At 42.3% G+C, this 21722-nt stretch overlaps 1 protein-coding gene across 1 annotated transcript in view; it reads right to left on the bottom strand.

The window, feature by feature from the left end:
- Positions 1-6308: 6308 nt before the first annotated feature.
- LOC128688839 (uncharacterized) overlaps positions 6309-21722 on the bottom strand; it is a 38488-nt gene continuing 23074 nt past the window's right edge. The window contains exons 8-9 of the mRNA XM_070085404.1: positions 19509-19660; positions 6309-9472 (exon numbers count right to left, since the gene is read on the bottom strand). Of these exons, the coding sequence (XP_069941505.1) occupies positions 7870-9472; positions 19509-19660 (1755 nt within the window). The 3' untranslated portion in view covers positions 6309-7869. The remainder of the gene's footprint in view (positions 9473-19508; positions 19661-21722) is intronic.

Below are 21722 nucleotides of genomic sequence, written 5' to 3' on the forward strand. Positions count from 1 at the left end.
AATTCTTCACTTTACGACCAACTTCCTCTACTGCCTATCTTTCTGACCATAGTATTGGCAAGGCACTCCTACGCCATGTTGGTAAAGATATTTCTTTTCATGCTCTTAAGAGCGGTACGCGCATCATTACCGTACAGAATGCTACCCAGGCTCATGAGCTCTCTCGTCTTTCCCATATCGATACTGTTCCTGTCACTCTTGAAAAACATCATTCCCTCAATTCTTGTAGTGGTACCGTCATTCTGCCCCATACCATAGTTCAACAAAATTTCCAGACATGTGGCACTGACATTCTAGAACAGCTGGAACTCCAAGATCTCCCAATCCTCAAGGTAGACACTTACGTTCTTCCTGCCCGTGGGCGGAGACGATACCCTAGCAATGTGGCTCGTTTAACTTTTGACAGCCGAGAACTCCCATCCTCAGTTTATATAGCAGGACATCGGTTACAAGTTCGAAAGGTGATCCCTACACCACAACAGTGTAGAAATTGCTGGCGATTTGGCCATCCAGCGAAATATTGCAGATCTATCGCCGAATGCCCAGTCTGTGGTGCCGATGACCATTCTAATACGTCTTGCAATCGATCTCCCTCTTGCCTTAACTGTCATGAGGCTCACCCTTCGTACTCTCGCCGTTGTCAGGTCTATTTAAATGAGCGGGAAATCCGTTACCTCAAAGAGACAGAAGGTCTCCCTTATGCCATGGCAGTTTCTCATCTCCGCCTCCAAGGGAGACTCCCACGTGTTTCTTATTCCCGTGTTTCATAACGTCCCCCCACTTCTAGTATCCCATCTTCTACACCCACCTCTGTGGTTACCTCTCCCATAATCACTCCTGTATCTAATCCTTTTGCTGTCCTCGGCTCAGATGTCCCTACTTCAACGCCTCAGTCTAATCTCGCTTCTTCGAGTTCTCTCTCACAAGCCTCAGTATCGACGAGACCTCGTACGACACCTCCTCCCAATCGTCCCTCTACTTCTCAAAAGTCAAAAAAAGGTCCGGTAACACCTCCTACCCATCTTCCACCTCCTCATTTTACCCTCCCTGTCTCTGTCCCTAGTTCTTCCCCTCTCGCTGGCTCAGTTACAAGTGCAGAGGTTCACCCTCCTCGTAATGTACCTTCCTCCCCTGTTCCCTCCCAAGTTTCTTCCTCTTCTGCCACCTCCCAGGTTCCTGCCTCTTCTGTCCCCTGCCACGCTTCTCCAGTTCCCTCCACCCTTTCACCCCCCCTACCTTGGTACAGTCCAATACAGTTCCAATCTTTACTCATCCTCCCCCTACCATTCCCAATATTGTCTCCCATACGACATCTCTGAATTCCGAAACACTTGAAGCAATCTCTGAATATATTGCAGAGACCAAACCATCAATGGACACTGATCCACCTTCCGCTCTTTCTCTCTCCTCTGCTCCATCTGCGCAACTCCTTTCTTCACAGCGCACCGTTCCTTCGCTGCTTGAACATTTTCCACTGCCTCTGCATGTGGACTTTTCTAACCCTTCTAGTCCGTAGGAACCCTTACCTGCGGATTTCAAGTATCTTTATCATTGCCAATCATGGCCTATTTACAGTGGAATATACGCGGCCTCAGGGGTAATCGGGGTGAGCTTCAGATGTTACTCTCCCAGTTTGCCCCTGTTGGTGTTTGCTTACAGGAACCAAAATTACACTCTGCTGTTATTTCTCACATCTCGGGCTATAATTTATTGTATTCTTCAGATCCTTTTCCTGATGGGACCTTTAATGAAAGTGCCCTTCTTCTCCGCACTGATATTCTGTACCATCAGCTATTTGTTCATACTTCGCTGCATTACACAGCAGCCCGTATCCACTTACATAGGTGGTATACGCTCTGTTCTTTATATCTCTCTCCTTCTCGGGCATTATCTATTCCGGATTTTGCCTTCCTTGTTTCGTCATTACCGCCACCGATTCTGTTACTTGGTGATTTTAATGCCCACCATTTCCTCTGGGGGGGTCTCACTGTGATTCCCGTGGAATTCAGTTAGAGGCTTTTCTTGCCACCCACTCCCTCCATGTTTTAAATACAGGTACTCACACCCATTTTGATCCTCGGACTCATACTCTCTCTTGCATTGATCTCTCAGTTTGCTCTTCCTCCGCCGCATTAGATTTCACTTGGTCTGTTCTCCCAGACTTACATGACAGTGATCATTTCCCAATCATTCTTACTTCCCCTTCATATTCGCCACCTCTTCGCACCCCACGCTGGCAATTTAATCGGGCAAATTGGAACCTTTACTCACACCTAACTGTTTTTAAAGAGGTTCCTTCTTCGTCCTCCATCGATGAGCTTTTACACCTCTTCTCGTCCTCCGTTTTCACCGCAGCTTCTCATTCTATACCCCAAACTTCGGGCAGGCATTCTCAGAAATGCGTGCCTTGGTGGTCTCCTGCTTGTGCTCGTGCAGTACGTTTGAAACGCGCTGCATGGGGCAGGTACCGGTACAATAGAACCACAGAGCGACTCCTTGATTTTAAACAGAAGCGTGCGATCGCTCGCCGTGTCATCCGTGACGCTAAACGCACTTGCTGGCGAGATTATGTCTCCACCATCACCTCTGCTTCCTCTATGAGTGCAGTCTGGAAAAAAGTACGAAAACTGAGTGGTAAATATTCTCCTGACCCGGCTCCTGTTCTGCGGGTTGCCGGTGTTGATATAGCAAACCCACTAGATGTTGCCAATGAAATTGGCAATCATCTGGTCCGTATTTCTCAGGGACTCCATCTATGCCCCTCATTTCTTTCCTCAAAGTCTGCCAGAGAGTTAGCACCCTTGGACTTTTCTTCTCTCAGAGAAGAACAGTATAATGTGCCTTTTACACTTCAAGAACTGGAGGCAACACTCTCAGCTTGTCGATCATCGGCAGCTGGGCCCGACGACATTCATATTCGTATGCTACAACATTTACATCAGTCAGCCCTTGCAGTCCTATTACGCCTTTACAATCTTATTTGGTCACAAGGAGTTCTTCCACAGCTGTGGAAATCCGCCATTGTTCTCCCCTTCCGCAAACCAGGCACTACGGGACATGAAACTTCCCACTATCGTCCCATTGCTCTTACCAGTGCAGTTTGCAAAGTAATGGAACGCCTAGTAAATAGACGTTTAGTGTGGTATTTAGAGACACACAACAGTCTCTCCACTCGTCAATATGGCTTTCGTAAGGGACGTTCTACCATAGACCCCTTACTACGCTTGGATACGTATGTTCGTAATGCCTTTGCGAATAACCACTCAGTTATTGCCATATTTTTTGACCTTGAGAAGGCATATGACACAACTTGGAGGTATAATATTTTAGCCCAAGCCCACTCCTTAGGCCTTCGAGGCAATCTACCATCCTTCCTTAAGAACTTTTTAACTGACAGGCATTTCCGTGTTCGGGTTAATAATGTGCTCTCCCCGGACTTTATCCAAGCTGAAGGTGTCCCCCAGGGATGTGTTCTGAGCACAACACTTTTTCTCCTTGCTATTAATGATTTGGCCTCTAGTCTTCCATCAAATATTTGGTCATCACTCTATGTTGATGACTTCGCTATTGCCTGTGCAGGCGCTGACTGTCACCTCCTTACAGTTTCTCTCCAACATGCAGTCGACCGTGTTTGCAATTGGGCCACCACACGTGGGTTTAAATTTTCCAGCACTAAAACCCACCAAATCACTTTCACTAGACGCTCTGTCATCTCCGATCATCCTTTGTACCTCTATGGCTCCCGTATCCCTGAACGTGATACAGTCAAGTTTCTGGGCCTCCTCTTTGATCGTAGGTTATCCAGGAAACCTCACATTACCTCTCTGAAGGCAACTTGTCACAGCCGGCTGAACCTTCTTAAAACCCTTGCTCATCTTTCGTGGGGAGCTGATCGTCGAACCCTCCTTCGCCTACATTCCACCCTTATTTTATCGAAACTTGATTATGGTGACCAGATCTATTCAGCGGCATCTCCTGCTACTCTCTCTAGCCTTAACCCCATTCATCACCAAGGATTACGTTTATGCCTTGGTGCTTTCCGCTCTTCCCCTGTCGAGAGCCTCTATGCAGAAGCGAACGTTCCATCCTTATCCGATCGCCGTGATGCCCATTGCCTGCACTACTATGTACGCTCTCATGATCTCCGCAATCCTTCCATTTATAGAATGGTTACTGATATTAGTAGACATTCTTTATTTGTTCGCCGCCCCTGTTTACTCCGTCCCTTCTCTCTTCGCCTTCATTCGCTCTTGTCTTCTCTTCAACTACCACCTTTCTATGTACATGTAGCATCTCACTTTTCCCTACCCCCCTGGGAAGTTCCAGCTGTTCGAGTCTGTTCTTTCTCCCTCCCTTGCTCGAAAGCCCAACTGTCTACGGTCGCTTCCCGCTCTCTTTTTCTTGACCACTTTCACTCTCATTCTCATGCCATTGCTGTGTACACAGATGGCTCTAAGTCTTCTGACGGCGTAGGATTCGCAGCAGTGTTTCCGGACAGCGTCGTACAAGGGCATTTACTATCTTCGGCTAGTATTTTTACTGCTGAATTATATGCCATCCTTACAGCACTTATCCGTATTGCATCTATGCCTGTGTCATCATTTGTGGTTGTCTCAGACTCCCTTAGTGCTTTACAGACTATACAAAAATTTGATACACCTCACCCCTTAGTCCTCCGTATCCAACTTTGGCTACGCCGCATCTTTACCAAGCATAAAGATATTGTTTTTTGTTGGGTCCCTGGTCATGTTGACGTACAGGGCAATGAACAGGCAGACACTGCTGCGCGGTCAGCAGTACATGACCTACCAGTTTCTTATAGAGGTATTCCATTTACGGACTATTTTGCTGTAATATCTTCCCACCTTCACACCCGTTGGCAACAACGTTGGTCTACTATGCTCGGCAACAAACTTCAGTCTATTAAACCGAGTATAGGTTACTGGCCGTCTTCTTATCACCAGTGTCGAGGTTGGGAGACTACTCTCTCCCGTCTTCGCATTGGCCATACTCGTCTTACTCATGGATATCTCATGGAGAGGCGTCTTGCTCCTCTCTGTGAGAATTGCCAAGCTCCATTATCAGTCAGCCACATTCTGTTGGACTGGCCACTTTATCAACGAGCACGCAGAATTTACCTCTGTCGTCGTCTTCGCTCCGCTGCTCTCTCTTTACCTTCCCTTCTCGCTGATGGACCCACCTTTCATCCGGACTCTCTCATTGACTTTTTGACAACGACTGACTGACTTCACAAATTCTGATACCTTCAGCCCTTTCTACTTCAATCTCTTGCTACCCTCTACCCCCGTACTATCCCCTGCCCCGCTGTTTTCTGTAACCTGCTGATCATCCCCCCTCCCTTCTGCCATCCAATTCCCTTGCTTCCTTCCCTACCCTGCAGCGCTGTATAGCCCTTGTGGCTTAGCGCTTCTTTTTGATTATAATAATAAATCCAGTTCCCTGAATTAAGCCTGAATATCTTCAGTCCCCCCCACATGCGCTGTATAATCCTACGGGTTTAGCGCTCCTCCATAATTATAATAATCTTGGTATCAGTCTGGCGCATTCCCTTTTTGCCTCCAATTACGGCTCCCATCATCTTTCACAGACCTGAGACACCTTTCTGAGACTTACCACTATGTTTTAGTACTTTTACACTGCTCATACCTGTCACAATTTTGTAATTTCTAAGACAATTACATATCCTAAAAGTTAAAAAAAAAAAAAAAAAAAAAAAAAAAATAGCAAGTGACTTTGTCTCGGACAAATGACTACAGCAATGTTTTGGGAATTTTCCCATTGTTCGTGCGTAACATTTAAGTTCATGTGCCCACCACAACTGACTTTTAATTATTTTCCTAACTAACTGTCCTAGAAGCTACAAAATTTTAACCTGAAGCAAATTCTTAATTTAAAAAAAAAAAAAAAATGCACAATACCGTGACTGGAACGATACACAAATAACCCGCTCCCTTGCAGTGCTCCTCTTAGCATTTGACTGGCTCCTCCTCTTACTACCGCCCCACTACTACTACCATCTGCCTATATATACACTTCCGCTTTCCTTTTCGTTAGTGTGACTTTGTTAACGGTCCAAGTTGGACCGAAACGCCGTCGTAAGCTCCTCTATGTGCAGGTTATTTGTTTCTCTTAATTTTAAAATTTTAATCAACTACCAACTGCCAGTGAATGTTGGGTTTAATCTGCTGAGAATACAGCAGAATTTTTGTTTTAAATTTTTTCCAGTAACCTGGCATTAAAAGGGACACATACAGCTTGTATATTAAACAGCAAATGAAACCACAATGTATGAATCAATTTTTTATAGTACAGTATATGCAACTACATTAAAGAAAATGTGTCCACGGGTAGACGGAACTGAAAACAAGATGTTTGTACTAGTGAACTAACATCAAAGTGCCTGTCTGTCATGTACACATGTTTAATAAACCTTATGTGAATACACCCACTTGCCCCAATGCTGAATAATTCACAATGATGAATAATTAAGATAGCACAAGGAACCAGGGAGCAAGCCAACAGCTGGGGCACAAAGGCTTACACACGAGTTTGAAACATCAATAGCACCCACCTGCAGAAATACCTGCTCCCCACCATGCAGGTAAAATGGTAAATGGTCTAACACTGTTGTCCCATGTCAGACAAGCGCATGTTTAGGTAGATAATCAAGGATTAAAAATCATGTTATGGACAGGCAATTGCTCTACTGTTCTTGATGAATTCTAACATTTAAGGCAGTCAAGTGTGAATTTCCCAAGTTTAATGTTATGAACAGCCTCAGTTAATAATGAATCAAAATCATGTTTGTAAATATACAGTATTGTATTATATTTAACCAAAAATACTGTATACATAAAGTACACCAAAATTTCACTGATAACTTTCAATTAATGAAAAAATGAGGTACTACAGATCATCATTATATTATGCACAAAAGGAAGTGCAAAACTTGTGCGTCATACAACACTGCTGGGATATTATAGAAACATTACAATAAAAGAATTTAAACAAAATATTGATATCCAGTACTTATTTTACTACAGTATAAGTAATAAGATTTAACATTAAAAAATAGGCTTAAGATTATCGAGAGTAATTTTTACGTGTAAGCCATGAAAATTTATTTGATTACTTTTTTCAATACATATAACCACACATGAATATAGAAAAGGCGCTGTATGACCCTTACGGGTTGAGCACTTTTCCATGATTAATGGATATAAGGGAGATAGTAATTTTGTACAATAGGGAAATAATGCTGGAGACATATTTTACTGCTAAAGCTAGTGAAAATGACAGTATCAATACATTTCAAAAAGTGAGAAAATAAATATACCTAAAATAAAATAAGAACCGAGTTACTGATGGGAATATTTCAAACTGAGTTGGCATAGTACTGTATATAGTATGTTGTTTATTTGTCATTTCATAACTAAATATTTATCTTTGACTGCCTATACTGAAAAAATGCTTCCTGAAGAATTCAGTGATACATACTGTAACAAACATGCCTTTTTTTCCTGAAAAGGTAAAAATATATACTAATTTTGCTATTTGAACATTTACTGTACTTTTAATGATAGAAAATCACTTAACAAAATCATAAAACAAATTAGCAATTAACTTGCAATGCTGGCATGCCTTGCAAATGGTAATAAATCTATAGACCCTCTTTATGAATACCTCACTATTTCCTTAATTTCTTTAAGTAAATTTTTTTCACATTTTCTTGAGTTTGAAAATTAATTTCTTTGAAAAATACTTATCCATTTTTCTGTTTTTTTTTTAGGAAACTATAATTTTTCTTATTTAATTTTTTGTTTGGTAAGACTACTTTTGATCAGCTTTTTATGGTGTAGCTATACCACCCTCCTCGACTGGTTGATCATCTGCAACAGCTGGAGATTCTTCCTCTGTCATTTTGTCGACAGAACTTCTTTCAGCATGTGAAACACCCAAATCAAAACTCTCAAGGATTATAGATTCTAAAGATTTTGGCACTTTATTTGGAGAGGCAGGTGGAAACTTAATTCCACTCTCTGCGGAATGGGAACCAAACATATAACGCATAGCATTTGGTGATACCTCATATAATGAGAAATCACTTTCTAAGGATTCATGCGGGCTTTTTGAATCTGCTTCTGAGGATGCCTGAAGACTATTTGAATCTGTTTCTCTTAATGCCTGGGGACTTTTTGGATCCTTTTCTGAAGATGCCTTAGGACTTTTTGGATCCATTTCTAAAGATGCCCGAGGACTTTTAGCATCTGTTTCTGAAGCTGCCTGAGGACTTTCTGTATCTGTCTCTGAAGGTGCCTGAGGACATTTTGTATCTGTTTCTGAAGATGTTTGAGGACTTTTTGGATCCATTTCCGAAGATGCTCGAGGACTTTTAGCATCTGTTTCCGAAGATGCTTGAGGACTTTTTGAATCTATTTCTGAAGATGACTGAGGACTTTGTTTATCTGTTTCTGAAGATACCTGATTTCTTTTGGACTCTGTTTCTGTGGATGCTTGAGGCCATTTTGGATCTGTTTCTAATGATGTCTTTAGACTTTTCATATTTGTTCTTGAAGATGCCTGAGGACTTTTTGAGTCTGTTTCTGAAGACACCTGACTTCTTTTTGGCTCTGTTTCTGAGGATGATTGAGGCCATTTTGGATCTGTTTCTAATGATGCCTGAGAACTTTTCGTATCTATTTCTGAAAATGCCTGTGGACTTGTCGAATCTGTTTCTGAAGATGTTTGAAGAGTTTTTGAATCTGTCATTTTGTTGACAGGACTTCTTTCAATATCTGAAGTACTCAAATCAAAACTCCCAAGGCTTATAGAATCTGTCATTCTATATGGAGATGCAGGTGGTAACTTTAATCGACTCTCAACGGAATAGGAACCAAACATTAGACGCATAGCATTTGGTGACACCTCATATAATGAGGAATCACTTTCTAATGATGCCTGAGGACTTTTTGGATCTGTTTCTAAAGATGCCTGAGGATTTTCTGACTCTGCTTCAGAAGATGCCCGAAGACATTTTGTATCTGTTTCTGAAGATGCCTGAAAACCTTTTGAATCTGTCATTTTCTTGGCAGTTAGAAGCTTCATTCGACTCTCAATGAAATAAAAACTAAACATTAAATGTTGAGTATGTGGTGACTCCTTATATGATGAAAAACCACTTGCTGCTGATACTTTAGGACTTTCTGTATCTATTACTGAGGACGCCTGAAGACTTTTCATATCTGTTTCCGAAGATGACTGAAGACTTTCTGGATCTGCTTCTGATGATGCCTGAAGACTTTCTGGATCTGCTTCTGATGGTACCTGAAAACTTTTTGGATACAGCCGTTTTTTATTATCTTCTGAAACTATTTTCTCTTGAGATATGAGGTTATCTTGCAGAGTAATTTTGTCCGATGCCCCCTTCTCCATTTCTTGATGCGCTATACACCTAACAAATTAAAAAAAAAGGAAACATCACAATATTTACAAGGAAATTTCATAAAAAAATATGTATGTGGAACCTCAAAAAAATCTGAAGTGACAGTGGTTGCATGCTACCATTTTCTTCTTAATAGTTTAATAACTATCTGTACCCATAGATACCCTTTAAGGAGGAGGGCTTTGATACCAGTGAAGGGCTCTTTATCTAAGGATCTTCAAAGAGGGTCCCTTGATGTAGTGAAGGACTCTTAGCCCCAGGAATTGGATATCTTATCCTTTTCCTAAGACCGAATCTAAATACCCCCAACCCCCTCCCCCTCTCTTAATTTGGCCTGATTAGTAGTGTTGTGGTAGTTGCGTCAATCCACCCGATGGGAATGGGATTATCTTGGGATGTGCTAAATGACCATCCGGTGACAAAGGACAATCACCTTGCATGGCCTCTGAAGTGTTACCAGAGTCAGTAGTGGCAACTGAAAGCGTATGATTCCTGGAGTTTCTGGTTGCTGTAATTACTGGTTGAATAATAACTGGATAGTGATATCTGAGGAGCATTTTGACTATGTGGATCGTTCAATGCTAGTGGTAAAAAAAATATATATACTCTCAATGGCCACTTTATCAGTCACACCAATACACCTGTTCGTTGACGAAAATATCTAAATCAGCCAATTACATGGCAGCATTCCAATGCCTAAAAACATGCAGACATGGTCAACAGGTTCAGTTGTTGTTTAGACCAAACATCAGAATGGGAGAGAAATGTGATCTAAGTGACTTTGTGGAACGATTGTTGGTGCCAGATGGGGTGGTTCGAGTATCTTAGAAACCACTGATCTCCTGGGATTTTCATGTACAACAGTTTCTAGAATATACATAATGGTGTGAAAAGCACAAAACATTCAGTGGGCAGTGTTTCTGTGGCAAAAACGCCTCGTTAACGAGAGAGGTCAGAGGAAAATGGCAAGACTGGTTCAAGCTGGCAGGAAGACGACAGTACTCAAATAACCACACATTGCAACAGTGTGCAGAAGAACATCTCTGAAAGCACATGTCGAACCATGAAGTGGAAGACCACACCAGAATCCACTCCTGTCAGCTAAGAACAGGAAACTGAGGCTACAGTGGATAGTTAAAGATTGGAAAACCATTGCCTGGTCTGACGAACTGAAATTTCTGCTGCTACATGCAGATGCTAAGATCAGAATTTGTCAGTAGTTCAGGCTGGTGGTGGTAGTGTAATGGTGCGGGGAATGATTTCCTGGCACAATAGGTCCATAATACTAAACAAGCATTGTTTAAATGCCATATCCTACCTAAGTATTGTTGCTGACCATGTGTATCTCTTTATGGCTACAGTCTACCTATCTTCAAATGGCTACTTCCAGCAGGATGGCGCATTATGTCATCTCCAGCTGGTTCCACGAATATGACAAGTTCACTGTACTCCAATGGCTTCCACTGTCACCACTTCTCAGCCCAACAGAATACCTGTGGGATGTGGTGGAATGGGAGATTCTCACCACGAATGTGTGGCTGATAAATCTGCAGCAACTGCATGATGCTATCATGGACCAAAATCTCTAAGGAATATTTCCAGCACCTTGTTAAATTCATGCCACGAAGAACCCAAGCTATTCTGGGGGTAAAGGGGGGCTCTACAAAGTAGTAAAAGTGAGTATACAACACACACACACACGAGTAATGATAAAATTAATAATCAATAAAAAATATTAACGTGAATACAACACACCACAAATTAATACTATCATACCGAGTTAAAATAACTGGTATCACTTAAAGACCCCTTTATATTATTTATGTCAAAATGCTCTCCCAAAAGTTCACGGGGATTTTACAGGCACCCTGGTAATTGTATAAAACGATGATGACAGCGAAGAGGCCTAAGCCGTTTGCAAACTGTTAAACTGTATTGCTGTCAGCTACATAACACGAGATACACAAGTGGGGGCCAGGGTACGGGCGACAGCAAGAGCACTTGCTAACAGGTGGCTGTTGTGAGATGTGTGCCTAACGAAATTCGTTTCAAAGTCATGTTTCCCATTGGAGGAGGGTTAAACACCCACATCCTGCCAAACCCTGTATAACTTCTCGTCTGTAGGATCCACTCAAGTTCGATCCAACGAAGGGAAGCATATGTACAATTCTTTAGATTAAAAAGCCCCTCACCAGCATGCATATTATAGTATGAATGATGGTGGTGAAAGTGTTTTTTTTTTCGGGTCACTCTGCCTCGGTGGGAGGCGGTGGGAGGCGGCTGGAGGCAGCGGAGACGTGTTTGAGGGCAATATGTGGCGTAAATATTATGCAGAGAATTCGTAGTTTGGAGATTAGGTGTGGAGTTACTAAAAGTATTACCTAGAAGGCTGAGGAAGGGTTACTGAGGTGTTTAGATCATTTTAGAGAGGATGGAGCAAAACAGGATGACTTGGAGGGTATATAAATATATAGTGGAAGGAAGGCGGGGTTGGGGTCGTCCTTGGAAAGGATAAAGGGGTAAAGGATGTTTTGTGTGCAAGGGGCTTGGACATACGGCAGGCATGTGTGATCGTGTTAGGAGTGGAGAAAAATGGTTTTTGAACTTCACGAGCTGTTGGAGTGTGAACAGGGTATTATTTTGTGAAAGGATTCAGGAAAGCTGGTTAGCCCAACTTGAGCCCTGGAGATGGGAAGTACAGAGCACACTAAAGGAGGGGTTTGGGATATTTTCTGTTTAGAGGGACATCTAAACTGTCGTATCTGCGCGAGTATGGCAAGACAGTGATAGTGTGAATGATGGCGAAGTGTTTCTTTTTCGGGTCACCTTGCCTCGAAGGGAGACGGCCATCTCCCACTGATTACGCAGAACCAGCAAGTTTGACCTATTCGGCAAAGGTGTTCTTTGCCGGATCAGGAGGATGTTTTTTTTTTTCGTCATAAAGAGCAGAAATCAATCTAAACATACTGAACAAAAATATATATCATTGATTTTAAGTAATATTCAATAAATGTAACCTGATTTATACTATACATAGCAGAATGTATCTAAAAAATACGCTAGGTAAGGTTTCTAAGTTAAGTTTGGTCCAAAAATAAAACATTTTATATCATTGTCAGTGAAAAAATATATCTATCACTCTGTAAACAAAAAAGCAGTAAAATTTTTAAGTGAAGAGTGATGCTCAGGTTAAAGTATGTAGAATAGAGGGAGGACTATTTCCCAACAAAAGTAAGACTTAAAACAGGGATGTGTCACCTTGGTTATTTACCATACTGTAAGATGTGTGACATGCGTGAGAGCAATGTGTGGTGTGAACATTATGAAGAGATTTCAGAGCTTAGAAAAGGCGATGAGTGTCACCAAGGGTATAATTCGGAGGGCTGAGGGTTTAGGTGGTTTTCGCATTCAGAGGATGGAAATGTATTGAATGATAACGAGGGTATATAATTTTTTGTGGAAAGTATGACGGGTACAGGTTGTCCTAAGAACACTTTTTTGATAGTTGCAACAGGATCCACAGACACAATACCAGACACAAAAATCTCTGACATTTCGCGTGTCTGACTAAACCTCTACAAAAATTCGATGTACATAAAAGGGCCTAAAATCTGTAATTCACTGCCTGAAAACTCTAAAACTGCAGACTCAGCCACCATTTTCAAAACTACCGTCAAAAAATATCTTATCTCCCTAACACACCCCATCACTAGCTAACCAATTGAAAACCACCTAATTTTCTTTTTTGTATCATGAACACATCCAAAACAATAGTCTTCCACTCATTATCTCTAATTCCCCTTAATTTACACTTACACCCACCCAAATGACTGTAAACATAAAATTTCTAATATAACTACTACCTACAAAATGAGATCAGTCACGAGGGAGCCTTCACCAAATTCAACTTCAATAACAAGAACATAAAGTGGGACCAAGTAAACCAAGTCCTACACGATATAAGCTTGGAAGATAGACTAAGCAACACAGACCCCAACTTATGCCTAGAACAGATTAACTCTGTGGCACTCGATGTATGCTCAAGGCTTATTCCTTTAAGAAAAAGGAGTAGTAGATGTAAAATAGAAAGAGACAGGCGCTCCCTTTACAGGCGACGGAAAAGAATAACAGAGCGGCTAAAAGAGGCCAATATATCTGAAATGCGTACGGAGACACTGGTCAGAGAAATAGCAAGCAGAACTAAAGCTAAAGGAATCTCATAGGAGTCAGGAATAGCGGGAAGAACTAAAAGCCATAAATGAAATCGAAAGAAACCAAAACTATTTCTTTTCTTATGCCAAATCAAAGTCGAGAACAACATCCAGTATTGGGCCCCTACTTAAACAAGATGGGTCCTACACAGATGACAGCAAGGAAATGAGTGAGCTACTCAAGTCCCAATACCTGGAGTTTACCTGGAGAGAGTTCCGGGGGCCAACGCCCCCGCAGCCCGGTCTGTGACCAGGCCTCATGGTGGATCAGAGCCTGATCAACCAGGCTGTTACTGCTGGCTGCACGCAATCCAACGTACGAGCCACAGCCCAGCTGGTCAGGTACCGACTTTAGGTGCTTGTCCAGTGCCTGCTTGAAGACAGCCAGAGGTCTATTGGTAATCCCCCTTATGTATGCTGGGAGGCAGTTGAACAGTCTCGGGCCCCTGACACTTATTGTATTGTCTCTTAACGTGCTAGTGACACCCCTGCTTTTCATTGGGGGGATGTTGCATCGTCTGCCGAGTCTTTTGCTTTCGTTGTGAGTGATTTTCGTGTGCAAGTTCGGTACTAGTCCCTCTAGGGTTTTCCAGGTGTATATAATCATGTATCTCTCCTGCCTGCGTTCCAGGGAGTACAGGTTCTGGAACTTCAAGAGCTCCCAGTAATTAAGGTGTTTTATCTCCGTTATGCGAGCCGTGAAGGTTCTCTGTACATTTTCTAGGTCAGCAATTTCACCTGCCTTGAAAGGTGCTGTTAGTGTACAGCAATATTCCAGCCTAGATAGAAGCGGCCTGAAGAGTGTCATCATGGGCTTGGCATCCCTAGTTTTGAAGGCTCTCATTTTTCTAGCAGCTGTGATTGATACAATGTTATGGTCCTTGAAGGTGAGATCCTCCGACATGATCACTCCCAGGTCTTTGACGTTGGTTTTTCGCTCTATTTTGTGGAAGGAATTTGTTTTGTACTCTGATGAAGTGTTAATTTCCTCATGTTTACCATATCGGAGTAATTGAAATTTCTCATCGTTGAACTTCATATTGTTTTCTGCAGCCCACTGAAAGATTTGGTTGATGTCCGCCTGGAGCCTTGCAGTGTCTGCAATGGAAGACACTGTCATGCAGGTTCGGGTGTCATCTGCAAAGGAAGACACGGTGCTGTGGCTGACATCCTTGTCTGTCAGATATGAGGATGAGAAACAAGAAGGGAGCAAGTACTGTGCCTTGTGGAAAAGAGCTTTTCACTGTAGCCGCCTCAGACTTTACTCTCTTGACTACTACTCTTTGTGTTCTGTTTGTGAGGAACTTATAGATCCATCTACCAACTTTTCCTGTTATTCCTTTAGCACGCATTTTGTGCGCTATTACGCCATGGTCACACTTGTCGAAGACTTTTGCAAAGTCTGTGTATATTACATCTGCATTTTTTTGTCTTCTAGTGCATCTAGGACCTTGTTGTAGTGATCCAGTAGCTGAGACAGACAGGAGCGACCTGCTCTAAACCCATGTTGGGATCCTCTCCAAGATACGATACTACATGCCGCAAACTGCCCTTCTCACACTATACCATTCACTTATATATCCATACCTCACCTATGCTATCTGTGCTTGGGGTTCAACTGCAGCAACACACCTAAAGCCAATAATAACCCAACAAAAAGCTGCAGTAAGAATAGTCACTAAATCCCATCCCTGGCAACACACCCCCCACTCTTCATAGATCTAAACTTACTCCCTGTTCAGTACATCCACACTTACTACTGTGCAATCTACATCTACAGTTCCTTAAATTCCAATATTAGCCTTGACCTAAAACGCTTTCTTGATAGTTGTGACAGAACCCACAGGCACAACACCAGACACAAACATTTCTATGACATTCCCCGTGTCCGACTAAACCTTTACAAAAATTCAATGTATGTCAAAGGCCCTAAAATCTGGAACACCCTACCTGAAAATTCTAAAACTGCAGACACATTCATCACCTTCAAAACTACCATCAGAAAACATCTTATCTCCCTGATACACCCTGTCAACTAATTACACGAATACCACCTTGTGGTTAACACTTACACTCACTCGCCCATTTGACCATAAACAGAAATATCAATCTCAATCTCAAAATAATGAATCTTAACTAGTCATAAGTTGGCCTGTGATACTCCAATACTGAAACTATGTATAGTGCCAAAACAAAAGCATTCACATTGCTAAACTCACAAACTAGTATTTAGTCACTTAGCCATAATACCAACTTACCTCATAATTTTGTAATATTTTAAACTGGGCGTCTACACTGCAAACTGAATTGTTTGCAATCCTAATGGCGCTAAAGCTAACCTATGACACTGAGCTTGACTCTATCATCATTACTGATTCTATGTCATCATTGAAGGCTCTTGACTCATATAATTACTCCAACAACATGCTCATTGGGGAAGCCAGGTATATACTCAAAAAATTAGGGACAAAGGAATTAATGTACAATTGCTATGGATCCCATCACACATTGGATTACTCCTTCATGATAAAGTTGATATGTTAGCCAAGAAGAGTATCCAGAAGGAGAACGTAGAATATAACTTTGGTATAACTGTGTCTAGCATTAGGAATAATATTAGGAGAGAAGTAAATAATGAAAATGATTGTTATAGGAATGCAGTTGGAAGCCTGAGTAGATCTATAACCCACTATGATAACATGAACGTAGATAAGTATGTTTATGGAGCAACTTGCAATGTGAACAGACTGACTGATGTTGTAGTGGCCAGGCTTAGGCTTGGTTACAAGTACTTCTGGCAGTTTGGGAGACACACAGATGATGATCAAACTAAATGTAAATTATGTGATCAGGCATATGGTCACTCTCTTGAACACTATGTGCTTAATTGTCCACTTATTGAGGAATACAGAGACAGACAGTATAATAACCTATGTGACATGTCAAGATATCTTATTAATGAAAATAAGATACCAGATATACTAAGCAAATTTCCTAAATTTGCTTGTAACAGATAAGTGAACTATAGATATGTAGATATAAATCCATATGTATTCCTGTTAACCCTTTGGGGCCTAGTTCCTAGGCCTTTTGTGTATCCATATGCTCTCGCGCTACCGTCCACAGGATGGATATGGGGTGCACAATAAACTAGCCACTTCGGTGGCAAAATCTAATCTAAACCACACAATAACCAAATTCTGTAAACTCAGCAATGTAATCCTTATAGAGAATAAACTTTGAATTTGAATGTTGCCCTGGGTAGTGTAATTGATGGGTATCTAGATGGGTGGCGATCTTGCTTCTTAGGACCCTTTCAAAGATTTTTATGATATGGGATGTTAGTGCTATCGGTCTGTAGTTCTTTGCTATTGCTTTACTGCCTCCTTTGTGGGGTGGGACTATGTCTGTTGTTTTTAGTAACTGTGGTACGACCCCCGTGTCCATGTTCTCTCTCCATAGGATGGTAAAAGTTCGTGATAGGGGCTTCTTGCAGTTCTTGATGAACACGGAGTTCCATGAGTCTGGCCCTGGGGCAGAGTGCTGGGCATGTCATTTATCGCCTGTTCGAAGTCATTTGGCGTCAGGATAAAATAAGATAAGATTTCGTTCGGATTTTTAACCCTGGAGGGTTAGCCACCCAGGATAACCCAAGAAAGTCAGTGCGTCATCGAGGACTAACTTATTTCCATTGGGGTCCTTAATCTTGTCCCCCAGGATGCGACCCACAGACGATGCACCATCCCCCCAATGAAAAGCAGGGGTGTCACTAGCACGTTAAGAGACCATACAATAAGTGTCAGGGGCCCGAGACTGTTCAACTGCCTCCCAGCACACATAAGGGGGATTACCAACAGACCCCTGGCAGTCTTCAAGCTGGCACTGGACAAGCACCTAAAGTCAGTTCCTGATCAGCCGGGCTGTGGCTCGTACGTTGGTTTGCGTGCAGCCAGCAGCAACAGCCTGGTTGATCAGGCGCTGATCCACCAGGAGGCCTGGTCACAGACCGGGCCGCGGGGGCATTGACCCCCGAAACTCTCTCCAGGTAAACTCCAGGTAGTCGACTAACACCCAGGTACCTATTTGCTGCTAGGTGAACAGGACAACAGGTGTAAGGAAACGTGTCGAAATGTTTCCACCCGCCGGGAATCAAACCCGGGCCCTCCGTGTGTGAAGCGGGAGCTTTAGCCACCAGGCTAAAGCTTGTGTTCACCAAATTCTGTGGCTCATAAAAAGTTCATTTAGATCTTCGACTCTCAGTCTGGTTAGCGGCTTGCTAGAAACTGAGTGCAAAATAATAATAATAGAACAAAATAATAATAAAAGAACTTTTCTTTGTCAGAGGAAAGAAAGTCTCCCTGATAATATTGTGTATACATAGTGTTATGGTGTATACTACAGTGGTACCATAGATAATAAATGCTAAAGTGTCATTTAAAACAGGTGTAATTGAAACTGAAGTGATAGGCCTAAAAAGGCAGGTGCCAGAAGTCGCCAGAAACTTACCACACAGGTCAGCTGTTTTAACCAGGACTCAAGTCCGGTTATATAAAATAAAATAAAATATCTAATTATATATGTATCTAATAATGTATGTTCAAATATACTGCTCCATAACCTTTATCAATACAGAGTAAGAATTAATATTAGTCTGCCCGAAATGCCTAGGCATGCTAGCAGCCTTCTTTGTAATTAATACATATTTTATAACATGTTAACCACACATTGTAAGCTTTAAAGGAACTCTAAACATAATGAGCAAAAATTTGATTTGGGGCTCTGGTCTTGCTTCACACGGCGAGGGCCTGGGTTCGATTCCCAGCCAGAGTAGAAACATTGGGCGTGTTTCTTTCCACCTGTTGTCTATGTTCTGCCATCAGTAAAATGGGTACCTGGGTGTTAGTCGACTGGTGTGGGTCGCATCCTGAGACACTGACCTAATTTGCCCGAAATGTTCAGCATAACAAGGGGCTTTCTATATAATAGTATATCACTGATGTCAACTAAGCATGTATACCATGTACGTGTACCTGTAGTAAATAAAGATATTATTAATATTATTATTATTTGATTTTTTATTTTGATTTTGAGGGGGATAAAGGCGGCTTTGAGTTTTAGAGGCTTGAGGATTCAGCAGGCTTGTGTGAGCGTACTGCATAAGAGTTAACACAAATTATTTTTTAAAGTCGGCGATAAAAGTTTTGAAGTGCGAACAGTAAACGGGAACCCACTAAAGAGCACTAGGAAATACAATCATGTTTCCACTGTTGAAGACTGGTTGGTTGGTTAACTGAGCTTAAAGCCTATCGATTACTCAAAGGAACATTAAGAGTACATGTGACCTGTTCACAACCATTCAAGAATGCTTTAAATCCATAAACTAGGGATGATAGCAAAGACAGCATATAAACTCGAGATATACATCTCTTCGTGCATATGTTCATGTTAACACTTATAATAATAATACTATATTTCTAGAAGGCATACAGGCCTAACCGACATCAATGACACTGTAGAAAGCCCCTTGTTATGTAGAACATTTCGGGCAAATTAGATCAGTTTTGTCCCAGGATGCGACCCAAACCAGTCGACTAATACCCAGGTACCCATTTTAGACTGATAGGTGAACATGGACAACAGGTGGCTTAAGGAAACACGTCCTAATGTTTTTCCAGCCGTACAGTGGACTCGGTCTCCGGACCTCAGTGTGAGCTGCGTGCGCTAGCGATCGAGCTACGGGACACTTGTTAACAGTTACTCATTTGACTGTCTTCGCAACAATGAAATACTGATTTAGAGGATGGGCTGGACAAACTACATAAAAACATACTTACATAAATTCTGACAAAACTTCTGCCACTTCTTCATTCTTTAGATCTATGCTTTCAACCACCAGATTCATAATTCTATTATCTCCAGCTATATTCAGAGGTATTTCTATAATAACTTCTCCCTCTGAAGCCTTCCCTGATGCAACATACTTTACCTAATAAATAAAAATGATAGAAAATAATTAAAACGCTTTATTTATATAACTTCGGCATTATACAATGTGGTGCGTTTAATAAATGAATTCTGACCAGAGGTAAGAACAGAGAGAGAGAGAGAGAGAGAGAGAGCGAGAGAGCGAGAGAGAGAGAGAGAGAGAGAGAGAGAGAGAGAGAGAGAGAGAGAGAGAGAGAGAGAGAGAGAGAGAGAGAGAGAGAGAGAGAGAGAGAGAGAGAGAGAGAGAGAGAGAGAGAGAGAGAGAGAGAGAGAGAGAGAGAGAGAGAGAGAGAGAGAGAGAGAGAGAGAGAGAGAGAGAGAGAGAGAGAGAGAGAGAGAGAGAGAGAGAGAGAGAGAGAGAGAGAGAGAGAGAGAGAGAGAGAGAGAGAGAGAGAGAGAGAGAGAGAGAGAGAGAGAGAGAGAGAGAGAGAGAGAGAGAGAGAGAGAGAGAGAGAGAGAGAGAGAGAGAGAGAGAGAGAGAGAGAGAGAGAGAGAGAGAGAGAGAGAGAGAGAGAGAGAGAGAGAGAGAGAGAGAGAGAGAGAGAGAGAGAGAGAGAGAGAGAGAGAGAGAGAGAGAGAGAGAGAGAGAGAGAGAGAGAGAGAGAGAGAGAGAGAGAGAGAGAGAGAGAGAGAGAGAGAGAGAGAGAGAGAGAGAGAGAGAGAGAGAGAGAGAGAGAGAGAGAGAGAGAGAGAGAGAGAGAGAGAGAGAGAGAGAGAGAGAGAGAGAGTGAGAGTGAGAGAGAGAGAGAGAGAGAGAGAGCATAATGATGTCAACGAGATGAAGTCAGTTGATTAAATGAAAATGCTGGCCCACAGATGGCTCCAACTTCATCCTGTCCCGTACTTGTATGTCTCATAACAATAAAAATGCTTTCAAATGAGCTGATGTAGGTAACAGCTCTTAGCTTGCCAATAAAGCTAGGGATCCTTAACCTGTAATATAGCTGTCAATAAAGCTAGGGATCCTTAACCTTGTCAAACCCTGTGTAAAAGAGAGAGAGAGAGAGGTGGACACTAAAAGAAAGTTAGCATCAGGTAGGGTAGGCTCCAAAACCTGGTGGGCCCTGGTCAAGGACAGACAAGGTTATCTGCCTGATGAACTTATTCCACCTCTAAATCGACAGGATGGGACCACCTCTACTAGTAGTCAAGAGAAGGCGGACCTCTTTGCTGAACACTTTGCTACCAAAATGCAAGTTCCTGATCCAGCAAGGGACCCTCCTTGGCTAGCTGCAAGAACTGTGTCAAAACTGTCAGTGGTGACACTAAGGCAGGAGGAGGTGCATTTCCTTCTTAAATCGCTTGACCAAGAAAAGGCTGTGGGCCCAGACAAGTTGAGCCCAAGATTGTTGAGATGTGCAGACCAGCTAGCAGCACCTCTAACTCGCATCTTTCAGCACTGCCTAGTACAGTGTAAATGGCCCTCTCTATGGAAAGAGGCAAATGTAGTCCCTGTTCACAAAAAGAAGAGCAGAGCAGAAATCAGGAACTACAGACCAGTGTCACTCCTGTCAATCACTGGTAAGATCCTTGAGACAATAATCTCAAGACAAATGACAGAGTTTTTTGACTACCACTCACTACTTTGTGATCGTCAATATGGCTTCAGGAAAGGTTACTCTGCTGCTGATCTGTTGTTAAACCTCTCCACTAAGTGGCACCAGTCACTGGATGAATCCAAAGTCAGCTGTGTGGTAGCACTGGACATTGCTGGCGCTTTCGACCGGGTGTGGCACCAGGGCCTCTTAGCAAAACTTCAAGCACTGGGAATTGCAGGCTCTACGCTATGTCTCCTCAGTGATTGCCTTCATGGTAGATCTCTAAGTGTAGTTCTCAATGGAACGGAATCAGCATCCTATTGGGGCAAGTGTTCCACAAGGAAGCGTGCTGGGTCCATTGTTATGGAATGTCTACTTCAACGACCTTCTTCATCTCATCCCAGAATCACATGCATATGCAGACGACTGTACACTGACATTCACTTATCCAAGAGAAGAAATGCCAGCTGCTCTAAGCTACATCAATCACCAGCTGAGAGCCATATCAGCTTGGGGAAATAGATG

The sequence above is a fragment of the Cherax quadricarinatus genome, chromosome 16, assembly GCF_038502225.1.
Source record: "Cherax quadricarinatus isolate ZL_2023a chromosome 16, ASM3850222v1, whole genome shotgun sequence".
In the NCBI taxonomy this organism is placed as follows: domain Eukaryota; kingdom Metazoa; phylum Arthropoda; class Malacostraca; order Decapoda; family Parastacidae; genus Cherax; species Cherax quadricarinatus.